Genomic DNA, 15818 nt, shown 5'->3' with positions numbered 1-15818 from the left:
TCTTAAAGGACACTGGTCCACGTCTCACTTTGTGTTTAAAAAAAAAAAGACTTAAGTGAGCACCTGTAATGACAAAAGATTTTTACCAGATGAAGGCAGTATTAATTACATTTATTATGTTGTATGTCTCATTATACTGTAACATTTTGCCACATGAACAAGTGTGGTGGATTTGGGTTTTGCAAATATTGAATATTAGACTCCAAAACACATTTGTCGGATGGTCCATTTATTAAAGAAGTTTTTTTTTTTTTTTTACAAGAATTACAATCATCTAGCTAAAAATCCGTTTAAGTCAATAACATATAAATGTGACAGAAAATGGCAATGTGACAAAGACATATATCATGACTGCAGTTGTCTAATTCTGAGTGAGTTAACACTAGTAAATGGGATTGGTCCACTGAATTGGAAAGCGTAAACAAAGGAAGGTGTAGAATATATGATGCATGTTCATTGTGGAGTTTTATTTCACATACGATTCCACAGCAGCCAGAAGCTCAGTTGCTGTGTTCAGTGCCGCAATCACATTGGCCGAACAGAAGCTTTCATTTGGAATGCGAGGGAAAGGATGGCGGTTGGGATATTGTGTCCTTTTAGCATCCACACCAAAAGCCCACAACTGGGCCACGTTGTGGGGCAGGTCGCTTAGCACGGCGTTGTAGTGTGAGACTTTTTCAGCCATGGCTAAAATTGTGCCATCAAGACACTGGCCGTTTGTTTTGTACTCGACAGCGATGAGGGACTTTTTCACAGCCTGGTGGACTTTGAACAGACACCACTCTGCACCCGTCTCAGTGCTTTCTCTGTACGCGGCATTGAGGTCGCAGCGGGCCTGCCGACACCACCGTTGGGCCTCGCCTTTGTTTGGTCTCGGAATATTTTTGTTAAGCCCCCAAAAGTTGTAGGAATTGTATCGTAGGAGGATCCGTTCCCTGCCACTAGTGTGGTGCCTAGCCTCCTCATCCCATTGCTGGTAGAAGTGTTGGAATGTGACGTAAGTTCTTGTTTTCACATAATTGGCAGCCTTCGAAACATAGTGGCAATGACGGTTTTTGCTCTGGTGCCATTTGAGGTACAGTCGTTTGCCGTGTTTTATCTGCTCCTCCTCTGGAAGATTGTAGATCACAAGCAAACTTTGCTCAATTTCCTCCACTGCTTCGTCAAAAGTTACCGGTAAACGATTTGAGGATGAGGGATGTGTTGAGTGGTGGTATGTCGCTACTTGCAAATTCATACCGGTGGCTTCGCTGGGTTCATCGAACTCTGGCTGTGGGTCGTCGGATTTAAACTGGTACAGGTCGACAATGCTGACTTCAATGATCTCGTCGTCTTCGCCAATTCTTATTTTGTACCTCTGTGAGTAAGGTCCGGATTGTGGAGGTAGTACTTCCACAACGACTGCATAAATGTACTTGTTGTTAATGTGGTAAGCGACACACTCTCCTTCTTCAAAGTTGTTCAAGACGTTCATGTCTAAGGAATCGTGCCACTCTTCTGAAATCTCTCCTTTCGGGGCCTGCTGGCTGGCGAGAAAACCTTTGGCATCAACACTGTCGGGGATCCCATTCTTGGCCAGAGTGTCACGGACATCTTGCAGGTTGTCGCACAGGAGGAGCTGGCCGAGGACCAGGAGGTGCTCTGATGAAATTCTGTTTCCTAACAAAGAGTTGATTACCGACGTCAAAATCATATTCACCCGATTTAAGGTTTTTGGGAGCATGTCGTCATTGTGTTTGATGTAAAAGATGTAACCTCTTTGAACTTTTTGGTAAAAAACGTCGGTCTCGCATTCCGTGTTCTTCAGAGCTCGGTCTTTCAGCCACAGCTCCTTCTTCAGGCTCGTGCAACACACAATCTGAATGCTGCCGAAGATATTCTTACAAATGTCCTCAGCCTCCTCTTGGGTTGTTTTTCCTTTTGACTTCTCTCTCATAAGACATATCAGTCCGTGTGTGAATGCACTCGACGTCAGGTGTTTGTCAAACCAGCCACGAAACTCGCAGGCCTGATTAAGCTCACAAAGTTGCATGTGCGATTCCACCGCTTTTTCATCTGTGACCTCTGACAACTTTTTAGGTTGGAGCCTTTGGGGCAGCAATTGCAGCAGTCGACAATGCTCGTAGATGTCGGTGCCCAAATGACATGTACTGAGATTGGCAAGCAAAAGGAAGTCTTCCTCCAGTGATGCTTCCAACCGTTGGGGGTCAATCGCCGTGTCGTTGAAGTACAATCCATGTGATGGGTAGAGTTTTCCATTTAGAGCTGGCAGGTACAACTTCTTTACAGTGTCCATCGATTGGTTGGGCTTCTTTAGAAGTATCAGAAACAACTGCTCCACAGCTCGTTCAGCCGATCTTTTTTGGTTATGGTTCAAACGACTTTTCGCACTGGAATCAGTGTTGACTGCTGCCAGAACATTACAGTACTGCACTATTGTTGGTTCCTCCTTCACACCAACCTTCCTGAAGAATGGCCAAAACCCAAAGTCATTTGTAGGAATTTTGTACAAATATGGCCTAAAGACAGGTTCATAGGGGAGGGAAAGGGCAACAATTTCCGGTCTCACCACTTTTGTATCGTTTTCGACCAACACGAGCGGGACACCATTCAGTGATCGGATGTCAAAGTTGATGTTTTGCAAGTAGCCATAGCAACATCGAAAGACAGTTGCACGGGTTTTGATCTGAGCATCTGTTTCACAAGGTGACTGGCAGATATTTAACATGTTTCTGGTTACACAATTTGCAGGCGGTTGTCCATGAGCTCCTGCTTTTGTGATATTTTCTAGGTCTGACATTGACAAAATTATTGGTAGCTGTATGATTGGCATTGAAGACCAAATCAGTTCTTGTTTTGTGTCACACCGATCAACTAAAGAACCGTTGATTTGAACAGTGGCGGTCTCTGGGGCAAATGGCAAATGATAATCACACAGTTCTGTTTTTACTTTGACAGGAAAAATGAACTTGATGTTGGTTATGCTGTCCAGCAATGTTTTCTCAACTCTTGCAAGCCTCAAAGCCTCTTCGAGAACTAGGATGGATTTCTCCCGCAGCTCCTGAGAGTAACCCTGTGTCTCAGCTTTCGACTGTATGCACTCTGCAAAGCGTACGATCTCGGCTTTGGACACAACGTGCTTCATTCCAAGATCCTTGAGTAGCTGCCGTACTGCTTCATTACGGGATTCGTTTCCTTGGCACAACTCAGCCAAAGTACTCTCAGGCACAAATCTTTCTTGAGGTAACATTGCCTTATACAAGGCAACTCTGTCATCAAAGAAGTATGAGACTAGTACCATTTGTCCCTCAGCGTTGACAATCATTGGTACCACCTTCAGTTGGGAAATTATTTTGGACTTGTGCTGACCATGATCAAGATTTTCCAGTGAGAGTAACAGTTTGAGGCACTGAAGCTTTTGATGCTCCGAGAGACTATGCACGTCAGGCAGAATGATCCTCATGAAATATTGCAGCTCATTCAAGATCTCAATCTTCAAACTTCGAGACAGACTGTTGTTCTCAGGATTGTTTTTGAGAAAAATGCTCTTGGCAGATTTCAACAAGTCAGGGAATCGAGTCAGTGACAGTCTCATGTCAAGAATGTAAACCACCTTTTGGCCATCAATCCTCACTCGATTGCCGTGTATTGTTTCAAATAGTGGCAGCGACCGGAGCTTGTTCTGATACTCCGGACAATTTATGGTCTGACCGGCCTGCAGGAAAGTTTGAAGTTCTCTCATGTCATCCGAAGAAAGCTGGTCAAATTCTGAGCGGCTTATACTCACGACTTGGCTCAGTACAGAACTTTTGTCATCCACATTCATTAGTTCGGGTCGCAGAAGTGAAAATTTGCTACGGTCAACATCGATAAAAAAGGAAAGGTCAAGCTTCATGAAACCGAGTTTGAACAGGATTTTCATTATGTAATTCTCCGGTCTGAATAAAATGACACTGGGCATGTCTTTCATTTTTTGAAGGAGGTGCTTGTTTGATCTTGGGCACACAACAACTAAAATGCAGAAGTCACCCAAGAGGTCCTTCACAGTTTGTAATGAGCAATGTTGATTGTCGCTTGAACTTTGAGTTTCCATGTTGCTTAATAGGAACTTCCACAGCAATTTCAGCCAGGCCAGCATTTTCTTCCCTGGAACAAAAAGACCTCGTTGTGGGTCAAGCTTACACTTGTCGAGATTCTGTTCAATCAAGCCCTTCAACCATGGGAAAGCATCAGGAATCGTCAACTTGCTGGCAAGGCTCAGGGCTTTTAGCACCTCCAGAAACTCATAGTTTGTCTTATAATGTACAAAATTGTGCTCGTAGCCAGAGAACAGACTGCTGTACGGGGATATCATCTTTGGTGATGTGTTGTCAAACACCCTCAAAATCTCATCTGCTGTGAGGAGAAGAGGAAGCCCGTTGAGAAGAGCAAGATTCTCATCGACGATCGTTTCCTGGCAGACATCACTTAGGCAGAAACGAAGGAGCTCTGTGCATCTTTCCGGATTAAGGATCAGCGTGTCTTTCACAGGCAGTGGTAACTCCTTGCTTGTTCGCTTTGGATTATGAACAGACTTTGCTCTCAAGAAGGTCCGCACATTTGAAGGGTTTACATCTTGTACGGGAATGCCAGCACTTCTGAAACCGTCCCATATCCTCTTCATTTCACTGAAGAAGGGAACCAAAGCCATGCCAAGGTCCCTCAAAATTTCATTTAGCATCGCCTTAGTGGAGCATTCCAAGTAGGGTACAGTCGTTGGTGTGGTTCCTCTTACATGCGTCCACTTGATAGAATATTCAGTGAGAGAGGGAAGTCTGGGAGTCCCTCCTAAAGCTGGTGCCCCCGCGACCCGACCCTGGATAAGCGGAAGATGATGGTTGGGTGGATGGACAGTTACTTGTTCTGTGCACTGCAACACTGGAATGACATCAAGGCCTCGTTTGCTAATTGATCTGTACACCTCATGTATCATTTCATGCCATTCCTGACTAACATCTTCAGACACTGTCGGCCAGAAACACAAGTATGACTCTGAAAAACATGCCTTCATTTTGTCACGACTAACTGTCTTCACTAAAATGGTTTGGCTGATGTAATGAAGGAGATCTGCATACAGTGGCGCAATGACTTTGTTTTTCAAAGATTCATTCCAATTTGTTTTCAGACTCTCTGCATCTTCTTTCCAAAGGTTTTTCCTGGCAGAATCGACCTCAAAGTCTCCGTTGATGTGCACCGGTAGACCAGTGGTGCCTGGCAGAGGAAGTAAACAAAAGGCTCCTCCTTTGAAATCATTGTGCAGTCCTCTTGGGCTCATACGTGCCGCGACTGTCGCCCGTGCATCTTTTCCTTCTCCATCAGAGGACTGCAATGTACTAATTTGCTCAGCAATTACCCATTTACTTTGTCCTTTGTTTGAGGTTGAAATCATTGTTTCATAAATTGCCTTGCATGGGACTGAAACTCCAGCATTTTGAAGGGACCTCACGCCAGCCTCTTGTTCTCTTTGCGGTGTATTCTTTCCAACTGCATAGATTGTTTGGAATTCCTTTGAACGAGCATCGATTTTATGGAGCACAACTCTGCGGATATTTTTCAGAAACAGAATGAGCCCTTCAGGGTCCGCGGCTAGGGCATAACACAGCTCTTTCAAGTCCTCCTCAGTCACTTCCTGATGTGATATTTTCGAGACCCCTGCCATGGAAGGAGTCCTTAGAGGACACCGAATCATGGTTCCGCCTTTTAGAGGAAATTTGTCTGGAAGATAGGAATTGTAAACATCTTTGAACGTTTCCTTGAGCTCGTCATCAACTTCATAGCCAATGCCCTGACGCATATGCTCATTTTGGCTTTCGATGTAATATTCATTGGGATCGAAAATGCCTAGTAAGTGATCTCCAGTGAGGATTGACGGGCAATCAGTCAGATGATAGACAGAATTGAATCCAAGTCCATATTTTCCAATTTTCCCTGGATGATGGCGCTTCCCTCCAGTTCCCAGCTGCTGAATGCCAGCCAGGTCTGCATCTGAAAACACGCTGTTGTTGAAGACGCACAGCGCTGGGCCCTGTAGCTTGTTCCATTTCTCTCCAAAGGTTTTTTTAGTGCCATGCTGCCGTCTGTCCAAAACAAAATGAATTTCCGTAGCCTCTGCATCATCGGCATTTTGGATGAGCTCTTTGAGGATATCTTTCTTTGCTGGATAGGCCGAAATGATGTTTTTAATTCGAACAGTGAGTTCCTCTTTCTGCGCAAATGGAAAAGAATGTTGTGAGGGATATTGAGAGTTATTGAGGGATACTGCCTTGTTATCCAGAGTGTGATGTCTGGTAGTTTTGATTCCAAAATGGAGTGCCATTTCACGTGGGATATGTTTGTGGCAGAGCGTAATATCCGTGGTAACTGGCATCCATGGGCTGTCATTAAAAAAGAGCTGTTTGGCAGGTACCAAAACGCCATTTTCATTGGGTATGAGACAATCGCTTGTGGTCTTCTCGTTGGCATAGTAAATGCCTTGTTGTAAAATTGTAAGACAAATCTTGAGATCATTCTTTGGCAAGGGGTTGTCTCCATGTTTCGAATGAACTTCCTGAAGCACAGTAAGAAATTGATGGAGAGTGAATGTATCTGCAACACCAACACTCTCCCAGAGATTGCGCAAACGGGCAAAGGCAGGAGGAAGTACGTGGAGATAGGGCTTTGCATCAAATTGCCCTTTGACAGCCACACGGTTCACGTTGACAAAAGTATTGCCATCAAAAATGAATGGAAATGAATTAGCCCTCTCAGAAATGAATGTTGATGCCTTTGACATATAGAGGTATCCATCCAGAAATGTGTAGCATTCATTGACAATCGCGTGAAGCTTGGATTTGTCGGTGGTTTGTGATTGCTCCTGTGCTTTCTCCAGCTGCTGGAGCACCATTTCAGGTACTGGGGTGTCACGGATCCCTAGTATTTGTAGGATAGGATCGTCAACATGTATGTTCAGGCCAGAATGATCCAGCACGGGTTGTGTTTTGTTAACGAGCAGTGAGCATTCTTCATTGAAAATATCAACTGGCCTTTTTAGGACTGAATTTGGACCACGGTGGTGAAATGCTGGGAGAAATGGGATCGTTCTTAAAGTTTGCCAGTGGCAGGAGTCTTTGTCATTCATGTGATCCTTGATGAGTTCAAGAAGGCACTTCAAACGACCGTATGCTTTTTTTTGGTCAGTCTTCCAAAATGTTTGGATTGTTTCTGCTTTCTCAACAATAGCCTCCAGTGGAAGATGGTCGTTTGCCATTCCAAGCTGCAGCAGACGTTGAATCCTCCTTGGGGAGCGGAAATCAGTCTCTGTGCCTCCAAGCAATCTCCCCTGTTCGTTTTCAAAAAGACAAGACAGTTTGCCTGATGGATTCACAAGTTTCTTGATATGCTGGAGGCGTCCATCCATTGTGGGGATGCATGGATACTTGATCAATAGATGGTCAATTTCCTTTGAGTTAAGGTCAATGGCATGTAACAAAAGAGTATCTCTACTCTCAGTGTCCAGGGTGGCAAGGTTCTTAAATACCACATCTTGATAAAACCTCTCCCACTTCCATGTTTTCTCCTGCAAAACGTTCTGAAGGCCACTCTGGTTAAAGCTATTTCTCAACCAGAGTGGAAGAGAAACGACACAGTTTGGTTCTTTGATATGTTTTTGACAGACCCGCATTACAAGTTTGTGGATCTTTTGATCTTCTTCGATACTTTCATGTAAAAATATGGCACCGTTCACCGAACACCATTTTTTGCCATCACAGAAGACCTCTGGAGCAATTTGCTTCTGGGTGATGGTGGCGTAAAAGCCATCAACCAAAGGTTTGAATGTGTTGTTGACTTTTTCCCTATCAGGCCAGAAGGTGTGATAAGAGTACCTTTTCAGTTGGCCGTTTTTCCACATGTCCTTTAATACCAAAAGTGCTGTAACATATGCGGTCACGGTGGGATCCTGAAGAAGAGCTTTGTTCCAGCCATACTTCACCCCACTTTCCCAGAGACCTTTACGATTACTTGTTACCGCAAATGTTCCATTCAGATTGACTGGAAGTCCTGTGTGAATGGCAAGTGGGAGGAAGCAAAATGCCTGACCATCTAGTTTGGTTTCCGGTGCGGAAAACGTTCCGCTTCCTGGATCTTTTTGCAAAGGCACGGCGATTCCTCCAATCGGCAAGGAGAACTTGACTTGCTTGTCCTGTTGGAGGGCCATTTTTAAAGACTCCTTTGTCCCAAAGCAGTTGTGCACCAGCCAAGCCTGACTTTGCTTTCTACCAGATTTCTCACTGCTTAGTTGGACAATGTAGACGGTACAGCAGTCGATAACGTTTTTGCAATCCTCACCACGTTCCAGCAATACATTTTTAGCTTTAATCTGCACTGACCGACGACTCTTGTCGGGAATTTGTATTGCACTCAGAGTAGTTTTGGTGACAGTGAGGACGGTTTGTATTTCCTCATCTCTTGGAGGAGTCGCTGCATGGTTTGAGATGTTTTGCAAAGACAACGTGTTAATGTGCTTCAGGAACAGGATATGTGTTTGAGAATAGTTTGTGAACTCTTGCTGAAAAGAGACAATACTGTGCTCGTCATAGACTTTGGTGCTTATCTCGGACTCGCGTGCCTCTTCCTTGGTTCGGAAAGGAAGTTTGATGAGGGTACCTTCATAAGGCTGTGGAGGACCATATGCGCTGAAAGTACAGTCAAAAATGTTTTCATATGGTCCAAACTGACCAGGGAAACAACGGAACTGTTGTTTATGAGAGAGGTCCAGCTTGATTCCAGGATTTGATTTGTTTCTGATGATCTTTTTCAGGTGAGTCACATTTGGATCAAGTATAAGGAGTTTGTTTCCACTTAGGATTGAAGGAATATCTGTCACATGATACACAGTGTTGAATCCTAGTCCGAACTTGCCAATCTTTCCCACCTTGTGTTCTTTTGAAGCAGAGCCCACTCTCACAATATTTTCCCAATCCTCATCTGTGAATGTCTCATTATTGAATGACCAAAGGCAAGGGCCCTGACAAAGGGCCATGCCGGGATCTATGAGATGTTCAGGGGGACTCTTGTGTACTCTGAAATCCACCAAGAATTTGCAAGCGTCTGCTCCGGCATCTTCTGCATTTTGAATGAGCTCTTTGAAGAGATCGCCTTCTTCATCATACTCTTTGAGAATGTTTTTGATCCTCATTGTGATGGGCTCAGATTGTCCACACTGCTCAATCCCGATAAGCTCGGGATCGAGGATGTGCGTACTAAGGAACTGGATGTTGAACCATTCAGCAGCAGCTTTTGGAATCTCCTCGTGTAGGACATGCACTTGATCTTTGCTGTATTGAATCCCCTCCAAACTTTTTTTGCTCAAATCACAGAAAGCAGCCGTCGAGAGTGGTTTAAGGGTACGCTGACCCTCTTGTGTGATAACTGGCACTGGGATGTCCTCCTGAATCCCCATCTTTTCCTTCCATATCCATTTGATAATTTCTATAGAGACTTTAATCTCAGAGGGCCTTGCAGTTGGCGTCTCTCTTAATTCAATGCTTTTCATGATGGAATGGAGAATGTCAACAATGTCACGCTGTGAAAGCAATGATCTCAGACCAAAGTTCTTCAGGAGCATCTTGTATGGTAGGAACTCCTTGGGTAATTTCCTCACCCACGAGCTCAAATCTAGATTGTCTGGGTAGTCTATAACCAAATCCTGTGGGGAAACAAACTGGTCACCGCACCACAGCCAAGACTCGTTTTGATCAATTAAAGCTGCAAAGTCAGAAATGTGATCTTGCATGTGTTGGTAAATACTGTGCAACCTCCTTTTGAAATCTCCATTTGTGTCGGGATCATCCATTTTGTCTGTATCTCCAATCAAGACAAACAAATTGTTTCTCACTTTCTCTGGTGGGGGCAGGCTTTTGAGACCAAGTTTGTGGCTGCCTCTGTCACTCAGGCTTCCAATGAGAGGCATGACACGACCGACAATATTCTCAAACTGAGAGTGCCTTATTTCGTGAGGGTAGAAGAGTGAAATCTTGCCTGTGCTGTTACTAGGATTAGCACATGGAATCCATTTCAGCATTTTAAGGCTGTTAAGCTGCTCATCAGAAAACCTATCCAGGAGACTGTGAGCATCGAGCATGGTTAAGAGCGCCTGAGCTCTGCTGAAAGTCTGCGGGTTAGCTTGCTGCTTGCTGATCAGCTCAGCAGCGTGCAGTAAGTGCTCAGGGGGCACATCCGCTTCTCTGTTTATCATACCAAGATGTGTTAGGGTCTCGAGCATCTGGGCTGTTTTCACGTATGGAGAAGGGGGGAAGAAATCTCTGTCAAAAAGCATTTGGGAATTTTGAAGTCCTGGATGAAGGAAGTGTGAGGCCTTTTTTAGCACTCCGTTGACTTCCATGAAACTCAATTCTTTACAGCTGTGTTTTAAGTTCTCATTTTGGGAGAAAAGGATACTGCCGTGTTGTAAAATCCAAGTCATGATCTTTTCAGTGTCCTTTTTGCTGCATGCTTTGACTTTAATGTTATCAATCAGAAGAAGAGCTGCTTGAGCTGTGTCCAAAAGATTAACGTTGAGCAAATGCAAGAGTCTGCGATCAGTTTCAGTTTTACATTGGAGTATTGATTCAGGCATCGGTAGATCCATGGGTAGGTTTGGGTGGCAACCTAAAAGCACGGCTTTTTTGGAGTGTGCTGGGAGAGGCACCCCTTTAGTATTTTCAAACAGAGGCACCTTAGAGAGGAGATCCTTCTCGTAATTTGAGAGCGAATCCAGACCCGAGAGGTATCCCTTCAATTCTTCTCGAGTGCCGGGACATGTGGTCTGGAGTTCTTTGATGAGATGCGGATACTCGACATTCATCAAGATAGTCATAACACTTCTTGGAGATGGACACAGCACAAAAGAATCAAGGTCATCATGCTTGAGCCATTCATTTCCCCTCACCACTGTACCACCAACATTTTTCACCAACTCAGCTATTTTATCCGGCAAGCTGATCTGCCTCCTTTGGTGAAAAACAAGCCTTGTCTTTGGATTCAGTTTAGCGAGTAATACAGACTGATTGGAAGAGAGCGGGTCCACGGGTATCAGTGGAATGTCAATGAAATTGCTTAACTCTGTAAAGTGAATGTTGAGAAACCTCCAGAATTCTTGGAGCCAATCCAAAGGGGGATGCAGATGATTGTTGACGTCCCAGCTCACGAGTGCTGCGTTCAAGTCCTTCCAGTCCTCGGGCAAATACCTTCTGGTGTACTGTGCCACCTGATCTGCATCAATGTTCTTTATCTGGAATAAATCTGTGGAAGGACAACAAAAATATAAATATAGACATTGGAAAGATGAAAATAAGATTAAATGTCTTACTTTCACAAGCCAGTTGCTTCAAGTGAGCAGTGGAGTCCGGGCTCAAATTATCCGGGATGAAGAGGTGTTTGCAAAATGGCAGCAAGGTTCTGCAGAGAATAGAGAATTTTTGTTCGCTACGGTATTCATGTAGAACAAATGGACTTGTCATCATATCTCACATTACGGTAAAGAAAATTTGATGCAATGTATTTCCACACCACAGCAAACTACAAACTATCCAAGCGAATGCAAATTATTATTTTTCTACTGCCGTGCAGGCATTTACTGACTGATGAAGGATCGACAATGGAGAATGACCAATTTTTCTATTTTAAATATTTTATTTTATATTTTGCGTTCTTAGCTGCCTTATTAATTAATCTCCCATTCATACTATGAACATTTGAGAAAAACAGCCATAACTAACGAGGCAGCAAGGATCCGAAGCGTAGTCTTGAATTACCTTGGAAATTCCTTGCTGTCAATCAAGGCAGTGTCCTCCTCTTTGTTTGTGAAAGCTCTAAAAGAGCCATCACTGAGTGGGAGAAGCGCAAGATTCTGGAGATCCCTGAATTTTCCATCACTCAGAATATACTCCAGGAGACAGAGTTTGTCATCTCTGGACAGATTCCGCATGTCGACGCGATGGAGGACCTTCCTGAGGAATGCTGGAGTGGCATATGTTAGGCTGCTGGCAAGTGGGTGAATCATTTTTATGGCTCTCGCTACATTGCATGGAAGCGTAACAAAATTCTCTCCACAGGAAAGCAACGTTCTTCCAATGGCAGCCAGTGTGTCAGGGCTCATTGGGCCAGTACAGGTGAGCACTGCTTCCAACGGACCGATGAACTCTCTTTCATCTCTGGCGAGCGAGAGCACAGCCACATTTTCTTGGAACAACTGCAGAAGGACATCTACGGCGATGGCATACCATTTGTCCTTGTCTTGAATCTGATCGAGATCCGGCCACAGATCATACACAGAAGACACGGGGAGAATTGCCTTTTGAGCGAGTGTGACGGCGTCTTGAATGATCAGGCGGTATGCTTGTGGCAGCACCTCCTTCATCAGCAATTCATTCCATATGGCGTGTTCGTCGTGTTGCTGATCTTCCTCCTGCCATTTGATGTGTCTCCTGTTGTCTGTGAGCCCAAAGCAGGCGTTGATGTGGACCGGCAGTCCTGTCTTGTTGCCTTCGTTGTTGGGTAGCGGGAGAAAGCAGCTCAGACGGCTCCTACTGGCGGCCCTCGTCTCACCCCAAGGGAACGCCAAGTCAACTTGTGGGAGAAAGCTCAACTTTTGTGCAAGGCTGTCCAACTCTGTCACGTTTCCTTCCTTCATGGTACATGTCGTCACAAGCCACTTTGTTTCTTTGCACTGCTCGGATTTGATGGTCAGTACTTTGAGTCTGGTGGAACCCTCGATGACCGTCTCGTCTTGGGTTTCCAAAATGACTTTGGTGAAGGCTGACGACTTGACTTCAAGTCTTGTGCTCACAAAGCCATGGACGTCAATGTGCATCAAGGTCACCGTGGTGACATTTTTCAAAAACAGCAGGCTCAATTCTGCATCAGCGATGAAGCTATCAAAAAGCATGACAACCTTATCCGTGTTGTACAAATTATCTGAGATGTCCGATGCCTCCGCACGCAAAGGGAATCTGAAAATTGTCCCGTCAAAGTGCTGGTCTTCTGCAATGACTTTGGACCAATCTTGTCCGCTGAGGAGAGTAACGATGTCTCGGAATGGTTGGAACTGATCGCCAGTATTCATCAGAGCTTCTTGGTGCTCGGCATCATCCAGCGACCAACGGAAACCGCCTTGCCTCTCTCCAAATATTTTTTCTTGTGGATCCAAAATGCCAAGGTAGCCAGAGCTGAATATACTTGGAACATCTGTTCATGTGAACAAAGATATGCTCCTTTGTCAATAAACTTGCCACAAAATTGTCACCTAGATACTGTGCAGAACATTTGAGAAGGGCATTACCTGTTATGTGGTAAACGGAGTTGAAACCAATGCCAAACCTCCCGACTGTGGTGGGGTCATTGCGCTTGACGCTCCTCCCAACAGCCTGAATTCCTTCCCAGTCTTCATCATTAAATGGTGCATTGTTGTAGCTGTACAGGGCAGGCCCTTTACAGAAATAACAACTGATTTTTCAGTAAACAATGACATATTTGGTAAAAGGCCTGTGCCTGAAAGTCTCTATGTAAACTCTGGAGTTTTGTTCGGCCCATTTAGAGAGTCAAATGGAGAAAAATCTACAATAGCGTCATACAAAGAGTGAACTGCCGTGACCCGAGAGCATCTTCAGCATGGTTACCTTGAAATTGTCCCAGACCGTCTGTCCAAAGATTTTTAGTTCCGTAGCTTCTTTCATCATGGATAAAAGTCACATTGGTGGCTTGAGCATCATCTGCATTTTGAATTAGCTCCTAGTAAAATAAATAAATAAATAAATAAATAAATAAATAAATAAATAAGCAAACACATCAGTGAAACCTCACATATAGTATCTCAATTATGCAGGCATTCAAATTATTGTGCAATTTATGTTTATTTCAGATTATGCAAAATAGTCAACACAATGAAAAACGACAGAAATCTGGCACAAATGGAAGGTTTGCAAAAAAAATTCATCATTTTGTGGTTTGTTTAAACTTCATCAAATTATTCTCTTATGGGTTGAGGACCAAGTTTGAAAAAAAAAAGCGCTGCATTCCATTTGCGTTGACGATTTAGGAAAATATGAGAACATGTCTTTTGCATAATGGAAAAAAGTCATCCATTATTTGTTTCTAATAATGTCATTAGATCAATTGAACACCCACCTTCAAAATTTGTCCACCATCTGGATACCGACGTAAGATGTCTTTCAGATAGTCAATGAAGGGTGGCGCTGTGGCCCCGAAGGAAGTCCTTCACCGAACAGAATAAGAATCAAATGAGACATCCAGGGGGGAAATGTCTGCCCCAAGAATTGCAGAAGACTTTTGCCTCCCTATAATTCGTTCACAGGACCCACATTTGGGGAGTTGCCCTGTCTCATGTAAACAGCCAATGCTCATCAAGAGAGTTTTGCATGTTACAGCACATACCTCAAAGGCTCCCGAAATCAAGATTTTTTTTTTTTAATACAATTCACAAAAAATGGAAATGTGTTCTTCCGCATTTGAAGTGTCAAGTAAACATGTGGTCCCTGTCGAACATTGTGTGAAAATTTATCTTCAATATACTTATATTTAAAAAAAAATACTACTAATAAGTCTTCATTTCAAGTAGAGCAGCACAGGAAAGGCATCAGCACAAACCTGAGTCGTGCTCAAGCACTTACCGTGTTTTTTTCTTGGCGCTCATACTCATCCTCCTTTGAGTGGGTATCTGTAAGAAAGGCAGAGTATTGTGTTGGAGAAACTTGGAAACTTTTGTGGTGTGGGAAATGGTTATGGAAAGGGGAGAAGCAGGAAGAATGATAACAGAGGAAACGGAAATAATAACAGGGAAGTAGTGTCGCTGTCTTCAGTGAAGGCATGAAGGTGTACAAGAGGGAAACGTTGAATAAATGCATTGTAGACTCACCCACGAATCAAAGTTTTCACTCCATTGCCATCAAGCAAAAGCTTTGCAGGATTTCATGAGATGAATGAGGTGTCTGAAAATTTAAAAGAAGACAGGGAGGCTCAAAAGCTTTACTTATTTGTTCATTTGATGACGTTTACACTTTTATTTTTATTTTTATTACAATTCAGTGCAGTCAAAATTCAAATTCAACAATTGTATTTTTAACACGTTAAAGCGGTTCGGATAATGATGAATGGGTAACTTGAACAAACAAGTCACGTGATTTCACAAGCAACCCATGTAGTACTCCAGGTACCCACGGGTAGCGCTGTTATGCCAGAATGAACGTTCCCATTTTAAGAGAAACGAAACTCGTACTATGGCAAATGGGACAGATAAACACCCGGAGCAAACAATCACACATTCTAATAAGAAGAATCTTTGCTGAGCATTAAAGGAATAATAAATCGTCACAGTTCTTCAGCACTGAGCTAGGTTGTATCTTGTGGTACGTTATTCCTCCGTCATTATAGAAATTAGATTGTTGCACCCGTGTGAATTATTTTCCGACCCCACGCAAAAAATATGGCAAAATTGTCATTTTCGTTTGTGCTGGTCTGTGCCAAAAAACTAATCTAAATGAGAAAATGTCCAGTTCACGGTTAAAGTATAAAAACTATGGTACACAACATGTTTTGTAAATCTTGAAATTGAGTAGCCTACAACTCGACGTTGACTTTTTCTATAAATATTGCCTTTTAATGGTTATAGTTAGGATAAAATGGAATGCGGCTAGAACATTTCATTAAATTTTAATTTTCTGTTAAATTTCCGCTGTCATTTCTAATAATTAATGTCATAATGATAGTTTGAAGAAGAAACAATA

The 15818-nt window shown here is 43.4% G+C and overlaps 2 protein-coding genes across 4 annotated transcripts in view; one reads left to right on the top strand and one right to left on the bottom strand.

Annotated features, from left to right (window-relative positions):
* Window positions 1-94: 94 nt before the first annotated feature.
* sacs2 (sacsin molecular chaperone 2) overlaps window positions 95-15818 on the bottom strand; it is a 16102-nt gene continuing 378 nt past the window's right edge. The window contains exons 2-9 of one of the 2 annotated variants that reach the window (XM_088382306.1): window positions 14951-15025; window positions 14706-14752; window positions 14203-14290; window positions 13695-13806; window positions 13358-13504; window positions 11832-13263; window positions 11387-11475; window positions 95-11319 (exon numbers count right to left, since the gene is read on the bottom strand). In XM_088382306.1, coding sequence (XP_088238432.1) covers window positions 467-11319; window positions 11387-11475; window positions 11832-13263; window positions 13358-13504; window positions 13695-13806; window positions 14203-14290; window positions 14706-14734 — 12750 coding nt within the window. In that variant the 5' untranslated portion in view covers window positions 14735-14752; window positions 14951-15025 and the 3' untranslated portion in view covers window positions 95-466. The remainder of the gene's footprint in view (window positions 11320-11386; window positions 11476-11831; window positions 13264-13357; window positions 13505-13694; window positions 13807-14202; window positions 14291-14705; window positions 14753-14950; window positions 15026-15818) is intronic. The other variant, XM_088382305.1, reaches the window with a different exon arrangement.
* The window catches only part of LOC148394327 (uncharacterized), a 5090-nt gene continuing 4581 nt past the window's right edge, over window positions 15310-15818 (top strand). For both annotated transcript variants that reach the window (XM_088382331.1, XM_088382329.1), the window contains exon 1: window positions 15310-15440. The gene's annotated coding sequence lies outside the window, so the exon portion shown is untranslated. The remainder of the gene's footprint in view (window positions 15441-15818) is intronic.

This window comes from Syngnathus floridae, chromosome 8 (assembly GCF_059516105.1).
Source record: "Syngnathus floridae isolate MCC-2025c chromosome 8, RoL_Sflo_1.0, whole genome shotgun sequence".
Taxonomy (NCBI): domain Eukaryota; kingdom Metazoa; phylum Chordata; class Actinopteri; order Syngnathiformes; family Syngnathidae; genus Syngnathus; species Syngnathus floridae.
This window is presented reverse-complemented; position numbering and strand designations above follow the sequence as displayed.